The sequence below is a fragment of the Rhinoraja longicauda genome, chromosome 33 (genome assembly GCF_053455715.1).
Source record: "Rhinoraja longicauda isolate Sanriku21f chromosome 33, sRhiLon1.1, whole genome shotgun sequence".
Taxonomy (NCBI): domain Eukaryota; kingdom Metazoa; phylum Chordata; class Chondrichthyes; order Rajiformes; family Arhynchobatidae; genus Rhinoraja; species Rhinoraja longicauda.
Genome location: NC_135985.1, coordinates 10475449 through 10495619, shown reverse-complemented (window position 1 = coordinate 10495619; position 20171 = coordinate 10475449). Strand labels below are relative to the sequence as shown.

At 42.5% G+C, this 20171-nt stretch overlaps 1 protein-coding gene across 2 annotated transcripts; it reads right to left on the bottom strand.

Annotated features, from left to right (window-relative positions):
• Positions 1-1223: 1223 nt before the first annotated feature.
• abhd17c (abhydrolase domain containing 17C, depalmitoylase) lies at positions 1224-19848 on the bottom strand. Of its 2 annotated transcripts, XM_078427352.1 has the most exons (3): positions 19123-19840; positions 9696-9875; positions 1224-2243 (listed from the first exon to the last, which is right to left on the bottom strand). In XM_078427352.1, the coding sequence occupies exons 1-3, from the start codon at positions 19581-19583 to the stop codon at positions 2024-2026; spliced, it is 861 nt and encodes a 286-aa protein (XP_078283478.1). In that variant the 5' UTR covers positions 19584-19840; the 3' UTR covers positions 1224-2023. The 2 variants fall into 2 exon arrangements, with proteins under 2 accessions (XP_078283478.1, XP_078283479.1); XM_078427353.1 differs by lacking the exon at positions 9696-9875 and having other exon boundaries at positions 19123-19848.
• Between the last annotated feature and the right edge of the window lie 323 nt (positions 19849-20171).

Genomic DNA, 20171 nt, shown 5'->3' with positions numbered 1-20171 from the left:
TTCCTGTGTTCTCATGAGAATAAACCCAGTCTATCCAATCGCTCCTTACAACTAAAGCCCTCCATTCCCGGTAATATTGTTTAAACCATTCCAATCCAGTCTTCCTTTACCTCACCTGTGGCTTAAGAAGATGCAAAACTCCCTGGATAGACCCCAACAGGCTTAAGGATTTACCCACTTTAATGTGTGGTACTATCTCAAATGTTTTTTCTTTCCTGGTCCAGAATATCAATGTACCGCTCCCCTAACTCTCTATCCTCCATATGCTTCTCCCTGGTGAATATCAATGAGAAGTGCCTATTTAGGATCCTACTCAAATCCTATTTCCATGCTCTTTTATCCATTTCCAAATAAACCTTTTCTTCCCTGAAGTGACCTATTCTTTTTCTAGCTATCCTCTTGCCTCTAATGTACGTAAAAGATTTTGGGATTCTCTTTGATCTCGCCTGCCAATCTCCTTTTTTAAAAGTTTTCTACTACATCTCCTATAAACCTAATAGGACAAAATAATTGGAAAAAAATAGAAGTAGTCAATTGGTTTATTATGCACAATATTTCCTATGTTTAATCCAGATTTTAAATCATTTTTTAAACTGATTACACCAAAAATAGGCTGAAATGGATTTCTTGTTGTTTCTTACTTTACACAATGTTGACTTTTAATTTCTTTTCTACATTTCATGCATCTTTCATTCCATTGTGACAATTTGTTGCTTATGTATAACTTACAACAATTAGTATCGAAATCAAATATACTAAGGTCCTCATTACATTTAAGGCTTTGATCAGTTTGTTTGGCATTGTCTTGCACGAGATCTGGCTATTTCAATACAATCCCAAAGTCAAAATCAACCTCAAATTTCTGGTCTTTCCATCTGTTCCCATATTGATAATTGATATGTAAATTTATGAAACTAAATGGCTGCACATTTGTTAAAGTTGAATGCGTAAATAATTCAGTATAAAAGCACTTGCGTCCACAAATGAAATATCTCACAGGAAAAAGCTATTAGACAGTTATCACATCAATTCAACACTTGAAACTGAAAAGTTCCTATAACCTTGAAAGATATCACAGAAGAAGCAATACTATAAGATGAAGACACAACAGTTATTTTTTGAATTCCTCCCCTGAAAGACAATACACAAAAACTGTCAATTAGTTCATAACTTTACACATGTGAAAAAGTATGCAGCCATGTACCATGTTTTGCACCATTAGGGAAGTATGAGGTATTGTTTAATAATTATAATATGGAAAATGCTTCCATAAATGTTGGAACATCATGACCACTTTAAAGAACATTAGTGATGAAATGGAAAGTTTCCTTCCAATTTCATTGAGTTTTACAAATACAGTACTTTGAGGCAAGACAAAAAATATCTAGAAGGTAATAAACATTCAGATTAATTAATCACATTGGTTTCATCATCTTTCAGTGAAAGGCTGTTTTAGCTACTTATTCACGATCGCATAATCTGTCATGTTATGTTACATTGTACAAGAAATTTCCAGTTTATAAACTAGTTGCAAAAAATTAAAGGGTTGAGAGTAATCTTTGGTCATTACTACTAAACTCAGTATTGGCAGCTGGTTGTACTCATCTCAAGCTTCAATCATTCAATATAAAAGGAATTGAATGGGTAGAGTACCCCAATGACCATACTCATACATTTATTGTGACCAAAGAGAGATTTCTACTCCTAAAAATTCAGGAAAAATGTTGCCATGGTGCTGAACAGCTTACGTCCCCAGACAGTTAAACAATAATTTGTAATTCAGGAAATACTAAACATTAATAACAATCAGAAAATATTTAAAATTACAGTCAGTGAACATTATTTCATGTGCAAGATACATAAATCATATGGATTTTTCCTGGTATGTGCTGTTTCTCAAATGAATCAGCCTGAAAAGTGATAGCTTCTTGTGTCCTCAGAAGCCACAGTAGTCCAGTTTGACCATGTGCAAATTAAAGCAGTTCATCTATTCACATTTGCCTAGGAAACATCCACAGAGTCTTCAAGAAACAGGCAGTTCATGACTAATGAACTGTTTCAATCTTTCAAGGTACTGCGCATAAAGCTCAATGTCATTGTGCCCTGCTCCCTCGACCCAGAGGGGTTCCACTGCTCTTGGGCATTGCTCGTACATTGTAAGACCATGGGAAAAATCAATCACTTCATCCTCAGTACCATGAATTACCAGCACGGGAGAAGCTACCTTGGTTATCTTGTCAATGCTGAAAGAGATGAAATAAAGTTTGAAATACAAAAGTAATAATACATCAAATAAAGGATTAAAAAGCAATAGCAATTTTCATATTGATGCATTAGTGAAATAGCCAAAAGGTGAACAAGACCCAATTGGTTTAGAATTACAAGCTAAAAAACTGCTCATTTTAAGTCTGTTGTCAGTTGAAAGATCTTGGTAATAAATCATTATCATCACACACAAATAAGAGCTCGAGGTGTATGTGAGAGTAAGGAAGCAGTGTTGAAGCCAAGATTGATTTTGCCATAATTTTACTGTGACAGAGGAGGCTTGAGCAGCCAATTGTCCTCCTTTTTGTAATAACAGTAGACCAGTTGCTTTCCCCAACCTGCCCCAACCAACAATCAATATGATTATGGCCCATTTCATTTTAGCCTCAGTTCTGTATTTCCACCTACACCCCAATAATATTTCACCCACATTGTCTCTGAAGAATCAATTTATCTCTGCTTTAAAATAACCCTCCTTTGAGGAAATGTTCCAAAGTAAAGAGAAAAAACCCCACTTCTTGTCCTAAATGGATAACCGCTATATTTTTTAAACAATAATTCCAAGTTCAAGATACAAGGAAAATCCATCTACATTCACTCTACCTCAAACCCTTTTAACACTTTAACTTACTTTTTCTGATTCATTGAGTATTTCATTTGTTGTTTTTATTTCAGAAGACTGTAAAATCATGAAGGGAATAGATAGGGTGAATGCACAATGTCTTTTACCCAGAGTGGGGGAATCAAGAACCATAGCACATAGGGTTAAGGTGTGAGGAGAAAGATTTAATAGGAACCTGAAGGGCAACACAGAGGGTGGTGGGTGTATGGAACAAGCTGCCTGAGCGAGAAGTTGGGGCAGTACAATAACAACTTCAAAAGACATTTGGACAGGTATGTTAAAGGTTCAGAGGGATTTGGGACAAACATGGACAGGTGGAACTACCGTAGATGGGGCAACCGTAGATGGGGCATCTTGGTCAGCATGGGCAATTTTGGCCGAAAGACCTGTTTTTGTGCTCTATGACTAAGAATGTGTTAATGTCTTACTTCAGACAATTCAGTATATTTGGCAATTCAACAATTTGGCAATATTAGCAACAGGCCATACTTTTAGTTTAGTTTAGACACACAGCGTGGAAACAGGGCCTTCAGCCCAGTGAGTCCATGCCGACCAGCAATCACCCCATATATTAGCTCTATCCTACCTACTAGATGCAATTTACAGAGTCCAATTAACCAACAACCCTGTAGGTCTTTGGAATGTGGGACAAAATTGGAGCACTTGGAGAAAACCCACGTGGTCACAGGGAGAACGTACAAACTCCGTACAGACAACACCCATAGTCAGGATCGAACTTGGGTCTCTGGCGCTGTAAGGTAGCAACTCTACCACTGCGCCACTGTGCTGCGTGCTAAAGCAATGTACATATTTTTAACTCTGCCTTCAACATGACCAATTCACAACAAGCCAAAACCACAGTTGGATAAATAATCTCAATGCTCATGTTGTCATGGTATTCCAGGTGTGTTTCAATAAATTTAAGCACTTGTGGAGCGAATAAATGGCAGGGTATTTTGCTTTGAAGGATTTAGTATTTGCGCAAATTAATGTACAATATTTCACTCGTAATGTGGGAGTGTTGGTACAGAGACACAAGGAACTACCGATGCTGGTTAACCAAAAATAACACAAAGTGTTACACTCAGTGGGTCAGCGGCATCTCTGAAGAACATGGGCGACATTTCGGGTCATGGCCCTACTTCAGATTGCTTCATACAAAGATTTGTATTGCAGCTAAAATATGCTTGCCATACCATTTGCTTGCTAACAATTTCTAATGGGTGATAGTATATTACTTTGTGCTTGAAATGTTTTGAAGTCCAACTATCAAAATCCCAGTCTGTATTCTAATTGTGCAATTCAGTACATTTCATGATATTTAAAAGGACACAAAGTGCTGGAATATCTCAGCGGGTCAGGCACCATCTCTGGAGAACATGGCTAGGTGACGCTTCGGGTCGAGACAGAGGTTCACCTGCACTTCCTCTAACCTCATCTACTGCGTCCATAGTAAATGCAACCTGGAGGGGTTTAAAATAGTCTGACAGAGAGGGGAAAAACAAACCCAAAGTAGTAGTGTGGCAGATGAGAAATTTGAAGCAAAATTAGAGGTTAAAGCAAGCGTGTTTATTGAGCAGGCCAATAAGGAGCAAGACGGGGAAAAGTTGATTTGCCTAACTGTATTTGCTTTAATACAAAAAGTATCACAGGAAAGACAGATGAAAGAGCATGGAATGCCATATGTTTGCAATATTTTAGTTATAACAGAAACATGATAGACAGCTAGGCAAGATCCGCAACTCATTGTTCTGGGATATCAATGCCTCTAGCATGACAGAGTGGAGGAAAAAGAGGAGAGAATAATAAAAGGCAATGAAAAATCTCATCTCTCTGAAAGGGTTATACCAGAGCACCCATCTTCCCAATCCGCAGTGGGAATTTGAGATGCTACCTCCCTACTATTGGCTAGGACTGCCTTAGTGCATTGTACATTTAACTTCAGTGCAGAAAATCTAGACAAAAATGTCTTCAGAAGCTATTACAAACTGTACTTAGTGCATTAAAGGTTGAAAGAATTGGCAGAGTAAATGAATTGGTATTACATTTTAACCCACCTGGATACCACTTTATTTTAATTTTAATAAAGTCAAGTTTCTACCACAGTATTAAGGAATCAAAGTTACAGTTAACTAGAAATAGTTACACATTGCATTTTAAGCTGATCAGGGAGAGCCAGCACGCAGCTGCAACTTTGATTCCTTAATACTGTGGTAGATAAATTAAGTCCCATTTGGGAGCTAACCAAATTAAGGTGTTCAAGCTGATTAAAAAATTTGATAAATGAAAACTTATTCTCTGTTTATTGAAACTATTTCAACATGAAGAGTTTGGAAATGAAGATGGATTTTTAGATTTGAAGAGAAGCAGAGTTTGATCGAAAATTCAATCTATGCAAAATAATCATACAGGTAGAATTGCCGAGGCTTTCGTTTGAAGGCCAAGGCAATTGAACGACTTTAAGAAAAACCCTTGCAATTGCCATCATGTTCTCATGACAGGATTACATAAATTAGTAAATTAGGTAAATTTCAGCTTGACTCAGAGGAAATGAAAGCATGAAAATTAAAACCTGAATGCTTTCGAACACCAACTACTAGAGTAGGTCAGAGTGAGAACATCTTGTAAAGAGTGACTCACCTTGATATCCCAAAATCTTTCCATCATCTTCAAGGTGCAAATCAAGTGTTATTAAGTGCTCTCCACTTGGACGAGAGCAGCTCCAAAACAATCATTGTTGGACACCATCCAAGTAATTCACTTGGCCAGAATTCTTTCCACCATACCAAACAAACATTACCTCCTCCAGTAGCATGCACAACTTACAGATGAAGGAGGGCGGCGCTGCCCTAGCAGCTGCGGCTTACCTGCAGTCCATTTGTCTTTGTGTTTTTGTTGTTTTTGTTGTCTTAATTGTAGTTGTGATGTGGTGTTTTTGTGTTTGTGTACTATGTGTGTATGTGGGGGGGAGGGGGGGAACTGTAACATTGTAAATATGTGTCCCTTCCGAACGGAGACCCGACCTTTGTGTTCTGGGCCGTGTCTCCGTTCCTGCTGCGGCCTACCATCGGCCCAACTCCTGGAGCTGGCGGCCTCCAGGGCTCTGGTTCGCAGAGCCCGCGGACCAGACTCACCATCAGCGGAGCCGGCCGTTCTCGGAGGCTGCGGGAGCGGCTGCGACTCGCCTTAGGCTCGGGCCGCGTGGATGCCGACATCGGGAGCTCCGGCAGCGGCAGCGTGTTCGCCCGCCCCGGATCGCGGGGCTTGGGTCGGCCCGCCGCGGATATTTCACCGTCCGGCGCGGCCTGAAATAGGCCACGGAATTTTCTCTGCTCGGCGGGGGCTTCAATGTCGGGAGCCCCGACCGCCCCGACTTACAGCGGGGCTTGGGTCGGCCCGTTGCGGACATTTCACCGTCCGGCGCCGCCTGGAACATGGCAACGACAACAGCCTGACCGCAGGAGAAGACGGCAGGGGAAGAGAAAAAGACATTCTGGCCTTCCATCACAGTGAGGAGGGGACTGGAGGAGACTCACTGTGATGGATGTTTCTTTTTGGGGGGTTTTGTGTTGGTTGGGGTTGTGTAATTTGCTTATTTTATTGCTCTTATTGTTGGACTGTGGGTGACGAAATTTCGTCCAAAAAACTTGTTTTTTGGATGACAAATAAAGATATCTTGAATCTTGAATCTTGAATACCAGTTATAAGTTGCGTTGGCTTCTTCAAATAAATTAGCATCAAACTTCAGACTATATTGAGTGGATCAGATGTATGAAGATACAATTCTTTTGCAATCAGATCTTGCAGAAAGTGTAAAGGGGTAAAGGAACAATGTTGTTTAACTTGCTATCAGAATAAGTATTTTCAAGAAATTGGAGGCATTCTCTGCATTGTGGTTCAAAAGAAACACCCTTAAGTAAAGAAATTCTGATATTAAAAAGGGAAGTAAATATTACCATGGAAAAGGCCGAGCTATTCTATGAACACAATCTCCAAGATAAGAAGTTGTATCCTATTTGTCCTGTTGCACACAATTAACAATAATCGGAAAAATAAAAATTTACAGTCTAAAGCGGCAATGCATGATCAAAAATTATGAATAATGCAGTCACTTAAAGTATCTTTTGTAGAAAACCTATAAATAGTGATACGAGTATCAATTTTTCTAGCTTTTATTGCATTTTAAAATGTCTACTATTTTCATTACAAGCACTAACCCTCCCATGGAGAAAGACATGCAACCTGATCTGGGCCTATGTAATGTGTTTTACAGTTTATCATCCTCTAAATTTTAATTGCTTTCTTCTGGAAATAACCATAGCCTATTTTACTCTTCTAGAGAATTCATTGAAGACTGAGGAATTGAAAGCTCTAACTACTGACACAAACCCAAATCATAGCATTCATTGATGTAGAATGCTTAACTCTGCGATACACCATTTAAAAGTTAATTATTTATTGCATAGGATACAGGTTCACACTTTTGAAAGACTAGTCAGGAGCAATGAGGGAAAGGGAACTTCCCTCATCTGATTCTCAATGGGTATCAAAGACTGAGGAAATCCATTTCACTCAATTCTGCTTTGGCACATTTTTAATAGCAAATTTTCAATAATATACTTTAAAATATATGAAAAAGTTGATAAATTGATTATTACACTTATTAATATTTGTCAGAATCTTTGCTAATCTTGATAAGGATCAAATGTTAACTTCAGGAATCTTTGGACAGCTCCTGCAAGGTCACTCAATCAAAAATAACCTGTTCCCTTGTTGGTTCGTCAACAAACAGAACCAGAAAAACTCTCTCTTAAGCACACCATGAATTTCCCTTCACTATTCCTCTGGTTTTTAGTGTCTCCCACAATTATTGTATGTTAGTGTTATACATAATTATTGTATGTTAATGTATCTCTAAATTTCAATCAATACTTTGTCCTGCATTAGCATGACATTTTGCGAGTCTATAGATAACTCAGAATGTTTTCTGCCCTTTGCTGTTTCTTAGTTCTATCCAAAGTGACTACTTCTTGATTCACGAAACTATCCTTCCTTTCCACTGCTTTTAGGTCAACTTTTCAAATCAGTAATTCCCATCTCCTTTTCCATTTTGCATCTCCTCACAATATTCTGTAAGATTTCGTTCCCAACCTTTGCCACTTTCCACTGTCACTCAGTAAAGGCTAGTAGACGCTATCACTTATTTCTGCAAGTGCCATGAGTGATTTTTCATGTTCAAATCCTGCATTGAACTTTCAATTTATATCCTTTTTTCCCTGCTCTACTCTAATTCCTGGTGCAATCTTATGTTGTTTACACTGCAACTTCCTGACAGACTGTCGTTATCAATAACCATTTCATCGCACTACATTTCAATTTCTTCTTTCTCACTAACTTATTAAATTTCCTCTCAACAGAATCTACCACCCCATATGCTACACATGCCCTAATTCATACCAAGTCCACTTCCCACATACTTACTGATCCAAACTAGTTTCTGGTTAAGCAGGAACTAGTTTGGATCATTAACATTTACACCATTTTCAGATTCCTGTGTCTTCAATCCCTCGATTTTTTGCTTGTCCCAGCCTAGGAACCTTCAAAGGTATCAATGCTTCTCTAGATAGACACAAAAAGCTGGAGTAACTCAGCGGAACAGGCAGCATCGCTGGAGAGAAGGAATGGGTGACATTTTGGGTCGAGATTCTTCTTCAGACTGCATTTAAACCAGCATCTGCAGTTCCTTCCTACACAATGTTTCTCTAGATCTGGCCTGCTGAATGTCCAGTGTTAGTCACTCCACCTTGGGCAGCTATGTATTCATTTCATGAATTCCTCCCCTAAAGTGACACACATTCAAGCACATGCAAACTTAAAATTTCAGTTTTTGTTATTTGCAACATCTTATTTGCTGCTCTAAACCAAGCAATACTTAGTATTGACTAGGGTTTATGTAACAATAAACAGAAACATTAGACTGTTTACATAAAAACAACAAGTTCTGTACTGAAATGCCTATATTATGCCAGAATGTATAGATTAAAGTTCATGGGGTTCCCTACTGGCACCATTCTTGGCCAGGATATTCCATAGTTCTGAGTAAGAATTTGGCCTTCGAATCCACATTTTTTGATGAGGTATATACAGTCAATTCACAGAATATTTTTCATAACAGAACTCACTGTACAGCTTTGGATCAGCGTAAAATGACTGTAGATTTTCTGACAGTGATTATTTTCATATATGCAAAACAAGGAAAAGAAAAGACTTCCATTTATGTAGTCTCCGTTTCACAAGCAGCGATGACGACTGGATTTGTTTCCACAGCAAAAGCAGCACAGCAACCCAAGGAATCATTTGATTCAGCAAAAAATATCTAATAAGTAACTTTTCTCCAGAATTTAATAATCTGGGTTTTAATTTACTGCGTTTTGTACATGCCTGTTATTTTACTAAACACAAACAGATAAGAATATTAACAGCTAATTTACTTGGATCTGTTCTTGCTAATACACATTTGTATGTGACTTAATATATACAACCTGCCATGTTGTTGGATAACCTGTATTTATTAGAAGGTTGAAGGGAAAGGAAGTAAAAAATTACTTGAATTACTAAATGCATTTCTGTATCTTAAATGTGATTAAACCACAGATTTCATTTTCTTAATGAGTTAATCCAGCATGATAGAAAACTGGGTACATTGGCATGTGCCCAATTTTCAGTGTTCTCTATTTAATGAAGGATTTAAATTGTCCAAATGAACAAAGTTTTAGTAATTCAGATCACCAACTTTATCAGCACATACCTTGGAAATGCATCAAAACAGTATGTTTTCCTGGTATCAGGGAAGGCCACACGCAGGCCAGACATGAGAGGCGAATGGAGGATAACAGCAGCACATTCATAACGGGACGCAAGATCAACTGTTGGAACCGTGCCAATACTCTGACCATACAGAATAATGTTCTCTGGACTAACACCATACCTGAAATAAAATAGACAAATCTCAGATTTGAACAAAGTAAAATAAACTCCTTTCCAATTATTCCAAATACAACGCTAAATGCATTTATACCTTTAACCACCCTTCTCTAACACTCATGGAATTATTGAATGGCCATAGAATAGGAAAGCTATTCGACCCATCATGCCCCCACCAGCTTTCCATCAGAGCAACTCATTATTTGCGCATCACCTTCCCCCCTTCAATCTCCCTCTGTAGCCTTGCAAATGTTTACTCACCATTTTTTTTAGATGGGCTGAATTTACACAGATTCAGAAGCAAAGCTTTGGTCATTGGAAGGTGAGGGTAGGACCCTTGCCGCAACTTTTGCTGTGGTAAACAGGAAGGAGACCACAATCTTCTTCCATGAAGACAGTCATAAGAATGTTTGATCTCCCCTGGTATGTCTATTTTTTCCCAGACCTTACAGTTAAGTTTGAGAGTTGTGACTATTTCCTTTCTGTGACTTAAGATAACTCCACTACAGGTTAGGTTAGAATTTTAATTGCTGGAACTGTGAGGCAGCTAAACAGGAAACCCCTCCTTTTGGCCTGTTGGGGATTCCTATCCAAGATCACCTTACATTTGTACTTCTGGACCTCTCCTGATCATTCTCATCAACATTAATGAAATATTTTCTACTTAATTAATGCAGTTCCAGCACTCAAGATTCAAGCACAATTGCCAAACTGAACGGCATCCTATCCATAATAATAACTGATAACAATTAAAAGAGGCATGAACAGGGTGCCTTGGCAGCACTTCTCAAACCTGCATTCAAAAACAAGTAAAAAAACAAAGCTTATGGGCATGAAAGCACCAAAGCTTCCTTAAAATGTCACACGCCACACTGATTTATAAATATCTAATAGCATAATGAAAATAACTTGACCATGCCCTCTGCAGCAGTGACATAATGGCAAATTTGAGGGCAATTACAACTAGGAGACATATGCCAGTAACATGTGGACCCTAATTAAAAAGTCAAGATTTTTAACCACGATATACGGAAAACTCAATTCCCAGCATCAATGCAAGAGATCAAAAGTAGAGCTATCTGGGGTACCAAAATGATCCCTAAGTACTCATCCAGACAGAAAATGAAGAGAAACTGGAGAACGTAAAAATAGAAATCCAAGTTTGCAGTGAAAATTGACAAACATTCTAAATTATTACCTTTCATAAATATCAAATTAAGATGCTGCAAACAATATTAACAACCAAGCAATAACTTTAGGCATTGCTTGAAAAATGCTTCAATTTGTTGCCAGGTCTGGCGTCAATGAGATTCCAGTCATCAATGTGATCGACTCCTCACTGACTTTTCGATTCAGGAACAATAAAACGTGGGCATATTACTGACATTGGCCAATGACAACCACATCTCAGGAACAAATATAAAAACATAACATTGCAACTATATTCGCACACACTTGGAAATGCACTCCTTACCGTTTCTACCTTGAAGAACAGGCTAACATCTCATGTCAAGGGCTGCCTCCACTGCACACCCACCATATGAAATAGAACTTCAATAAAATATAATGTCCCCTTACCCCCAGCTCCCCTTACCCCGGTCTCACCTGCCGCCACCCATGCGGATCTATTTCCACTACCCCAGAAAGGTCCAAGCCTAAATTGTCATCACTTGCATGCCACCGTCCCCTAACTCAGTGTCTCTTCCCATACCAATCTCATCCATGGAAGCATTGCAGCCTGGTTTGGTAAATCAAATGCCCAGTGACGAATACTCTGCAGAAGGTTGTAGACATTGCTGAATCCATCACAGGTATTGAATTTCCTATCATCAAAGGGATTTAAAGGAAGCACTGCCTCTAAGAGGCAATGAATATCAAAGATACACACCACCCAGGCCAGGCTCTAATCTTGCTGTTACCATCAGGAGCCAAAGAACCATGACCTCAAGGTTAAAAACAGTTCTTCCCTTCAACCTTCAGGCTCTTGAACCACACATCATAACCCTGACCACAACCATACCTCAGCTCCGACCTAGTATGGGCTTCATTTCTACTGTATTCAGCTTCGATCTACCAGACACCTCTCCCCCGCCTGTCCACTAACCTGGCAAATCTCCCCTCCCATCCCCCAACTCGACACCTCAGTCCTCCGGCCTACCCCTAACCTGACACTTCACTCCTCCGTCCCTTAATGCCTACACCTCTCTGTTGGATTGAGTTGCAGCTATTTTAATGCGAGAGTCTTGACAGATAAAGCAGATGAACTCAGGGCGTGGATAGGTACGTGCAACTGCCATTGTAGCCAACACGAGTTTACGGAATTGGGAATAAGATTGAAAAGCAGGACGTGCAGGGAAGTGATCTCATGATTGCTTCCAGAACCGTGTGCTAGTGAAGATAAGAACAGGAAGATAGGGGAAATTAATGTGTGGCTGAAGAGTTGGTGCAGGGGGCAGGGATTTAGATTTCTGGACCATTTGGATCTCTTCTGGGGCAGGGGTCACCTGCACAAAAGGGACAGGTTGCACCTTAACTGGAGGGGGACCAACATCCTATCGGGCAGGTTTGCTAATGCTACATGGGAGGGTTTAAACTAGATTGGCAGGGGGGTGGGATCTTGTTCAGGACAAAGGCACGTGAGAGGCTAGAAGTGGTATGGAGGGTGGTATGGAGGGTGGTGTGGGAAAGGTTAGTGGACAGAATAGGCAGGTGAAAGGCAGAGAGCGAGGAGGGAGGGTTGATTTAAACTGCACGTATTTTAATGCAAGGGGCCTGACAGGTAAGGCAGATGAGCTTCGGGCATGGATAGGCACAAGCGACTGGGACATTGTAGCCATGACTGAAACCTGGTTAAGGGAGGGGCAGGACTGGCAGCTCAATATTCCGAGGTACAGGAGCTTCAGGACAGACGGGGTGAGGGAAAAAGAAGAGGGGGGGGCGGGTTGCATTGATCGTTAAGGAAGATGTCACAGCAGTGATCGGAGGTGACATTACGGACGGTTCATCTAGCAAGGCTGTATGGGTGGAGCTGAGAAACAAGAAAGGGATGGTCACCTTGTTGGGGGTGTACTACAGACCCCCGAATAGTCAACGGGAATTAGAAGAACAAATATGCCAGGAGCTGGCAGACAGCTGCAGGTCAAATAAGGTTGTTGTAGTAGGGGATTTTAACTTTCCCAATATAGACTGGGAAAATCATAGTGTGAAGGGTTTAAATGGGGTGAAATTCCTCAAAAGCGTCCAGGAGTTTTTTTAAAGCAGTATGTAGAGGCCCCCACACCTGAGAGGGCAATGCTGGATCTAGTATTGGGAAATTGGGAAGGGCAGGTTAATGAAATTTTTGAGGGGGCGCCTTTTGGGACCAGTGACCACAGTTCGGTTAGGTTTAAGATAATTATGGATAAGGACGGAGAGGGTCCACGTGTTAAAATGCTCAACTGGGGTAAGGCCAACTTTGAGGGTATGAGAAAAAAGTCTCGCTCAAGTTGATAGGAGCAGGTTATTTGAGGAGCAAAGAGGTCCTTCTGCAGTTGTACAGGGCCCTAGTGAGACCACACCTGGAGTACTGTGTGCAGTTTTGGTCTCCAAATTTGAGGAAGGATATTCTTGCTATTGAGGGCGTGCAGCGTAGGTTTACTAGGTTAATTCCCGGAATGGCGGGACTGTCATATGTTGAAAGACTGGAGCGACTAGGCTTGTATACACTGGAGTTTAGAAGGATGAGAGGGGATCTTATCAAAACGTATAAGATTATTAAGGGGTTGGACACGTTAGAGGCAGGAAACATGTTCCCAATGTTGGGGGAGTCCAGAACCAGGGGCCACAGTTTCATAATAAGGGGTAGGCCATTTAGAACGGAGATGAGGAAAAACTTTTTCAGTCAGAGAGTTGTGAATCTGTGGAATTCTCTGCCTCAGAAGGCAGTGGAAGCCAATTCTCTGAATGCATTCAAGAGAGAGCTAGATAGAGCTCTTAAGGATAGCGGAGTGAGGGGGTATGTGGAGAAGGCAGGAACGGGGTACTGATTGAGAATGATCAGCCATGATCACATTGAATAGCGGTGCTGGCTCGAAGGGCCGAATGGCCTACTCCTGCACCTATTGTCTATTGTCTATTGGGAAAGGAACATCGGCCCAGTGGGATGTTTTTAAATGTGTGCTGACGAAAGCTCAGGATATGCACGTCACCGTTAGAGTGAAGGGAGAAGCAGGCCAATGTAAGGAATCGGCTGATGAGGGAAATTGAGGCATTGGTCAAAAACAAGAAGGATGCATGGGACAGGTATAGGCAGCTGGGATCAAGTGTATCCCTGGAGGAGTTTTGGGAACTAAGGAGTAAACTGAAAAATTAGATCAGAAATGCAAGAAGGTGCCAGGAGATAGGAGAATCAAAGCGGTCACCTCTGTGTAGAGCCACAGGAGATGGGCAAGGTCATCAATGAGTATTTCTCCTACGTATTTACTGAAGAGAAAGACAGTAGGATGAAGAAACTTTGGGCAGTCAATGGAAGTGTCTTGAGAGCAGTCGGTGTTATCATCGAAGTAGTACTGAAGGTACTGTCGTGTATGAAGGTAGACAAATATCCAGGGCCACGTCAGATATATCAGAAAACATTGCAGGAAGCTAGAGAGGAAATGCGGGAGCCCTGGTTGAAATTTACGAGTCATCCTTAAATACAGGAGAGGTTCCTGGAAGACTGGAGGGTGGCAAATGTTGTACCTCTTTTCAAGAAGGGCTGCAGAGAAAATGCTGGGAACTATAGGCCGGTGAACTTAACATCTGTAATTGGAAAGTTAATAGAGAGTATTCTGAGGGATAGGTTATACAGGCAATTGGATGGGCAAGGTCTGATTAGGGATAGTCAGCATGGTTTTGTACTTGGGAGGTGGTGTCTCACAAATCTGATTTTTTTGAAGATGTGACCACAAAGGTTGATGAGGGCAGAACGATGATGGGCAGATCCATGGTGTACATGGATTTCAGTAAGGCATTCGACAAAGTTTTGTATGGCAGGCTGCTCTGGAAGGTTAGATTGCATGGGATCCAAGGAGGAATGAATAGCAAATTGGCTCTTTGGAAGGAAGATTGCTTCTTGGACTCGATTTGGCTCTATGATGGTGGAAGATTGCTTCTCGGACTGGTGGCCTGTGACTAGTGGTGTGCCTCAGGGTTCGGTGCTGGGTTCGTTACCGTTTGTCATCTATTTCAATGATTTGGATGAGAACATACAGAGCAAGATTAGCAAGTTTGCTGATGATACAAAAGTGAGTGGTTTGCAGATGGTGAAGATGGTTGTGAAAGATTGCAGCAGGATCTGGATCAAATGGCCAGGTGGGCAGAGGAATTGTTGATGGAATTTAATACAGTGAAGTGTGAGGTGTTGCATTTTGGGACGTCGAACAAGGGCAGGACCTATACAGTAAATGGTAGGTCTCTGGATATTGTTGTAGAGCAGAGGGATCTAGGAGTACAGGTGCATGGTTCTTTGAAGGTCATGTCGCAGGTAGATAAGGTGGTCAAAAAGGCTTTTGGCATTTTGACCACCATCAGTCAAAGTATCGAATATAGAAATTGGGAGGTCATGTTGCAGTTGTATAAGACATTGGTGAGACCGCATGTAGAATATTGTGTTCAGTTCTGGGCACCATGTTATAAGAAAGATATTGTGAAGCTTGAAAGGGTTCAGAAAAGATTTACGAGGACGTTGCCAGGACTAGAGGGTGAGCTATAGGGAGAGGTTGAGTAGGCTGCGTCTCTACTCCATGGAATGCAGGAGGATGAGGGGTGATCTTACAAAGGTATATAAAATCATGAGAGGCATAGATCGAGTAGATGCACAGAGTCTCTTGCCCAGGGTAGGGGAATCGAGGACTAGAGGACATAGGTTCAAAGTGAAGGGTAAAAGATTTAATAGGAATCTGAGGGGGTAACATTTTCACACAGTGGTAGGTGTATGGAACAAGCTGCCAGAGACAGGTACATGGACAGGAGAGTTTTTGAGGGATATGGACCAAGCGCAGGCAAGTGGGACTAGTGTAGCTGGGTCATTGTTGGCCGATGTGGGCAAGTTGGGCCGAAGGGCCTGTTTCCACAATGTATCACTCTGTGACTCTAAGAAGGAGAATGTCATGGCAGTAGTCCGAGATAACAATATTGATGAATCCATAATTATATGGGTGGAGCTGAGAAATAAAAACGGAATGATTACCTTGTTGGGAGTGTACTCTAGGCCCCCAAATAGTCTACAGGAATTAGAAGAACAAATATGCATGACTAATAAAGTTGTCATAGTTGGGGAGTTTTAACTTTCCTAATAAAGATGTTGACTGTCATAGTGCCAAGGACTGAGACTGGGTGGAATTTGTCAAGTCTGTCAGGAAAGTTTCCTCAGGCAATATGCAGAGGAGCCAACAAGGGAGATGGCACAGCTTGATCTACTGTTACGAGTCGTCTGGGACTAGTGACCATTATTCTATTAGCTTTATAATAGTTATGGATAAAGAAAGGTTGGGCCCACGGTAAAATTCTGAATTGGGGCAATGCCAACTTTGATGGAATTAGACAGCAACTTGCTAAAGTTGATTGGAGTAGGTTGTATGCAGGCAAAGGAACATCAGAAAAGTGAAATGCTTTTAAAATGGTTGATGGTTCAGGGCATGCATGTTCCTGTTAGATTGCAAAGCAAGACAGGTGGGAGGAAGGAAGCTTGGATGACAAAAGAAATTGAGACTCTGGTCAGGAAAAAGGAGGCATGGGAATAGGCAGCTGGGATGAAGTGTATCCCTGGGGGAGTTTAGGGGACTGAGGAACATTCTCAAGAAGGAAATTGGGAGGGCAAGAATGGTGCAGAAGATAGCTCTGGCGGATAATATTAAGGAAAATCCAAAGCGATTTAATAAGTACATTAAGAGAATATAACCAAAATGGTAGTCCTTGTGTGGAGCCCTAGGAGATGGGCAAGGTCCTCAATGAGTATTTCTCCTTGAAAAAAGATATGAAGACTAGGAACTTGGGATTGTTAATGAAGATGTCCTGACGACAGTCCGTATTATCGTCAAGGAGGTGTAGGATGCCCCAAGGCATATGAAGGTAAATAAACCTCCTGGGCCTGATCAGGTATACCCGAGGACAATGTGTGAAGCTAGAAAATAAACTGCAGGTGTTCTAGCTGAGATATACGTATTATTATTTGATAGGGGCGAGGTGCCACAAGACTTGAGGGTGGCTAATGTTGTGCCTCTATTTAGGTAAGGCTATAAAGAAACGTCAGATAAACAATAGACCAGTGAGCCTAACATCTGTGGTAAGCAAGTTACTAGAGAGGATTCTGGGCGATGATGATAATAAATATATATATATATATATATATATATATATATATATATATAGATATATATGTGCATTTGGATGATTAGGGATACTTAGAATGGTTACGAATGTGAGAGATCATGTCCTACGAATCTGAGGTTTTGTATGAAATCCAGGGAGAGCAAGCTGACTGGATAGAGAATTGGCTTTATGGAAGGAAGAAGAGGGTGATTGGGGAAGATTGTTTTTTAGACTGGAGGCCTGTGAATAGTGGTGTGCCTCAGGGATCTGTACTGGGCTCAGTGTTCATAAGGTCATAAGTGATAAGAGTAGAATTAGGCCATTCGACCCATCAAGTCTACTCCACCATTCAATCATGGCTAATCTATTCTCGCTCCTAACCCCATTCTCCTGCCTTCTACCTAGAACCTGTACTAATCAAGAATCTATCTATCTCTGCCTTAATAATATCCACTGACTTGGCCTCCACAGACTTCTGTGGCAAAGAATTCCACAGATTCACCATCCTCTGACTAAAGACATTTCTCCTCATCTGCTTGCTAAAAGAAAGTCCTTTAATGCTGAGGCAATGACCTCTAGTCCCAGACTCTCCCACCTCTAGAAACATCCGCTCTATCCAAGCCTAGTGTGTTGTTTGTGATTTATAGCAACGCTTTGGATGAGAAAGTATAAGAAGTGATAAGTAAGTTTACAGATGGTGTGAAGATGATTATCAAAAATTACAGCAGGATATTGACCACTTGGGTAAGTGGACTAAGGAATGGTCAATGGAGTTTAATGCAGATAAGTGTGAGGTGGTACATTTGGGAAGTCAACCCTTCAGTGAATGGCAGGGGGAGCATTGTAGAGTAGAGGGATCTAGGAGTGCACATAGTTCCTCGTAAGTGATGTCGCAGGTAGATAAGGTGGTGCATTAAGGTGGGCTTTTGGTGCATTAGCTTTCATCAGTCAAGGTATTGAGTATAGAAATTAGAATGTCATGTTGCAGATGTACAAGATGTTGATGAGGCCACATTTGAAGCATTGTGAACAGTTTTGGTCACCCTGCTGTTGGAAGGACGTTGTTCAGCTGGAAACAGAACAGTGAGCTATAGGAGGTTGGGCATGCTAAGACTTTATTGTTTGGCGTGAAGGAGGCTGAGGGAATATCTTATAGAGGTGCACAAGATAATGTGGGGAATAGTTAGGGTGAATGCACATAGGCTTTTACCCAGAGTAGGATAATCAAGAACCTCAGGACGTGGGTTTAAGCGAGAGGGAAAATATTTAATAGGAACCTGAGGGTCAACATTTTCTACACAGAGGGTAGTAGGTACAACAAATGAACTGCCAGAGGAGGTAATCAAGGCAGGTAGTATAACAACATTTTAATTAAATTTGGACAGGTGCATGGATAGGAAATGTTTAGAGGGATAAGGACCAAGCACAGGCAGATGGGGCTAGTGTAGATGGGGCATCTTGGTTGGCATAGGCAAATTGAGCCAAAGGATCTGTTTCCGTGGTGTATGACACAATGACTCACCCCCTCCCCCCAACCTGACCCTCTTTTTTCCGCCCCACAACCCAGCTCCACTTCATAGACCCCTAACCCAACACCTCCACCCCAACAACTCCCATTTGTCCCCTATCCAAACACACCTGCCCCCCTAATCACCCCATCCCCAACAAATATGCCACCCCATTCTCATCTGCCTCCCAACCTCATCCCAACCCGACACATCTGCCCCACAATCTCCCCATCCCCTGGCCCGACACACCTGCCCCACAATCTCGCCATCCCCAAACCCGACACACCTGCCCCTCAATTCTCCCTCTCCCCACCCGATACTTCTCCCCATTCTTGCCTCGTCCCCCAACCCAAATCCCTCCCCCCACGGCCACGGGCCCAACCTCCTTCCAGCACATTTGCTCCACGCTCTGACCTTGTCCTCAGCGCCGTCCACGCTGCGTCAATGTCAGCGTAAAGGTTCTTCTCGGACGGTTTCCCGTTGCTGGCTCCGTAACCCGAGTAGTCGTAGGAGAAGACGTTGCAGTTGATGCGGGAGCCCAGGCCGATGTAGAAGCTGCACATCTGGCCCAGGTCCACGGCGTTGCCGTGTGAGAAGAGCAGCGTGTAGCGGGAGTTGGGGGCGCAGCGGACGAACATGCAACCGATGCGGGTACCGCGGCTGGTGCGGGTGAAGAAGACCTCCAGCGAGTCGAGCTCCCGTTGTGTGTACTGCCAGTCGGCCCGTTCCGACAGGTGCAAAGTGTTGCTCGCCTCCTCCGCCTGCACCGAGTAGGTGGGCTCGGGAGGAAGGAAGGCGAGCTTGGCTGCGATGCGGCTCGGGCACGGCGGGCAGCAGAAGAGCCAGCACAGCTCGCTGAGAGAGAAGCCATTCATCCTGAGGCAGGCGCTCTGGCGCTCGCTCGCTCGCTCACCCGGCCGGCCGGCCTCGTTACCAGGCAGCGGGCACGCGCGGCGGAGGCGCCAAATAACGGTCACTGCCGCGAGCGCCCGCTGACGACAGGTAAATGGCCCACATGAGCAGGGGCGCGCGGGGAGGTGTCGCCCAGCCCAGGCTCGGCTCGCGGCGTGAGGTGGCCAGGCCGTCGGCCCGCGCTCCCGACTAGGCAGCACTTCCGGTCGGTCACCCACCCACCCAGCTGCAGGTCGGTCGGTACTGAGGGAGGGTCGGCCGTGGGAGCCCCTCACAACAACAGGGAAACCCCTCCAAACCACTACGAAAGTAAGTCGCTTGTAACGCTGACTGCCTTCTTGAGCACATGGGAACGACCCCCACATGAACACTGACACTGTTTTAATACTGTTGGGTTAAAAACACCCGGGAGAGCTGACATGGTCACTGATACAAACACCGGCCGCGCAGTTGGCTCATCCACCTGACATTGCAAATGTCTCTTTCTGGGAATGATGATCTTGCATCCTGTGATTCCTCGATACAAAAAAAAAGTTGTGAATTGTAGAAAC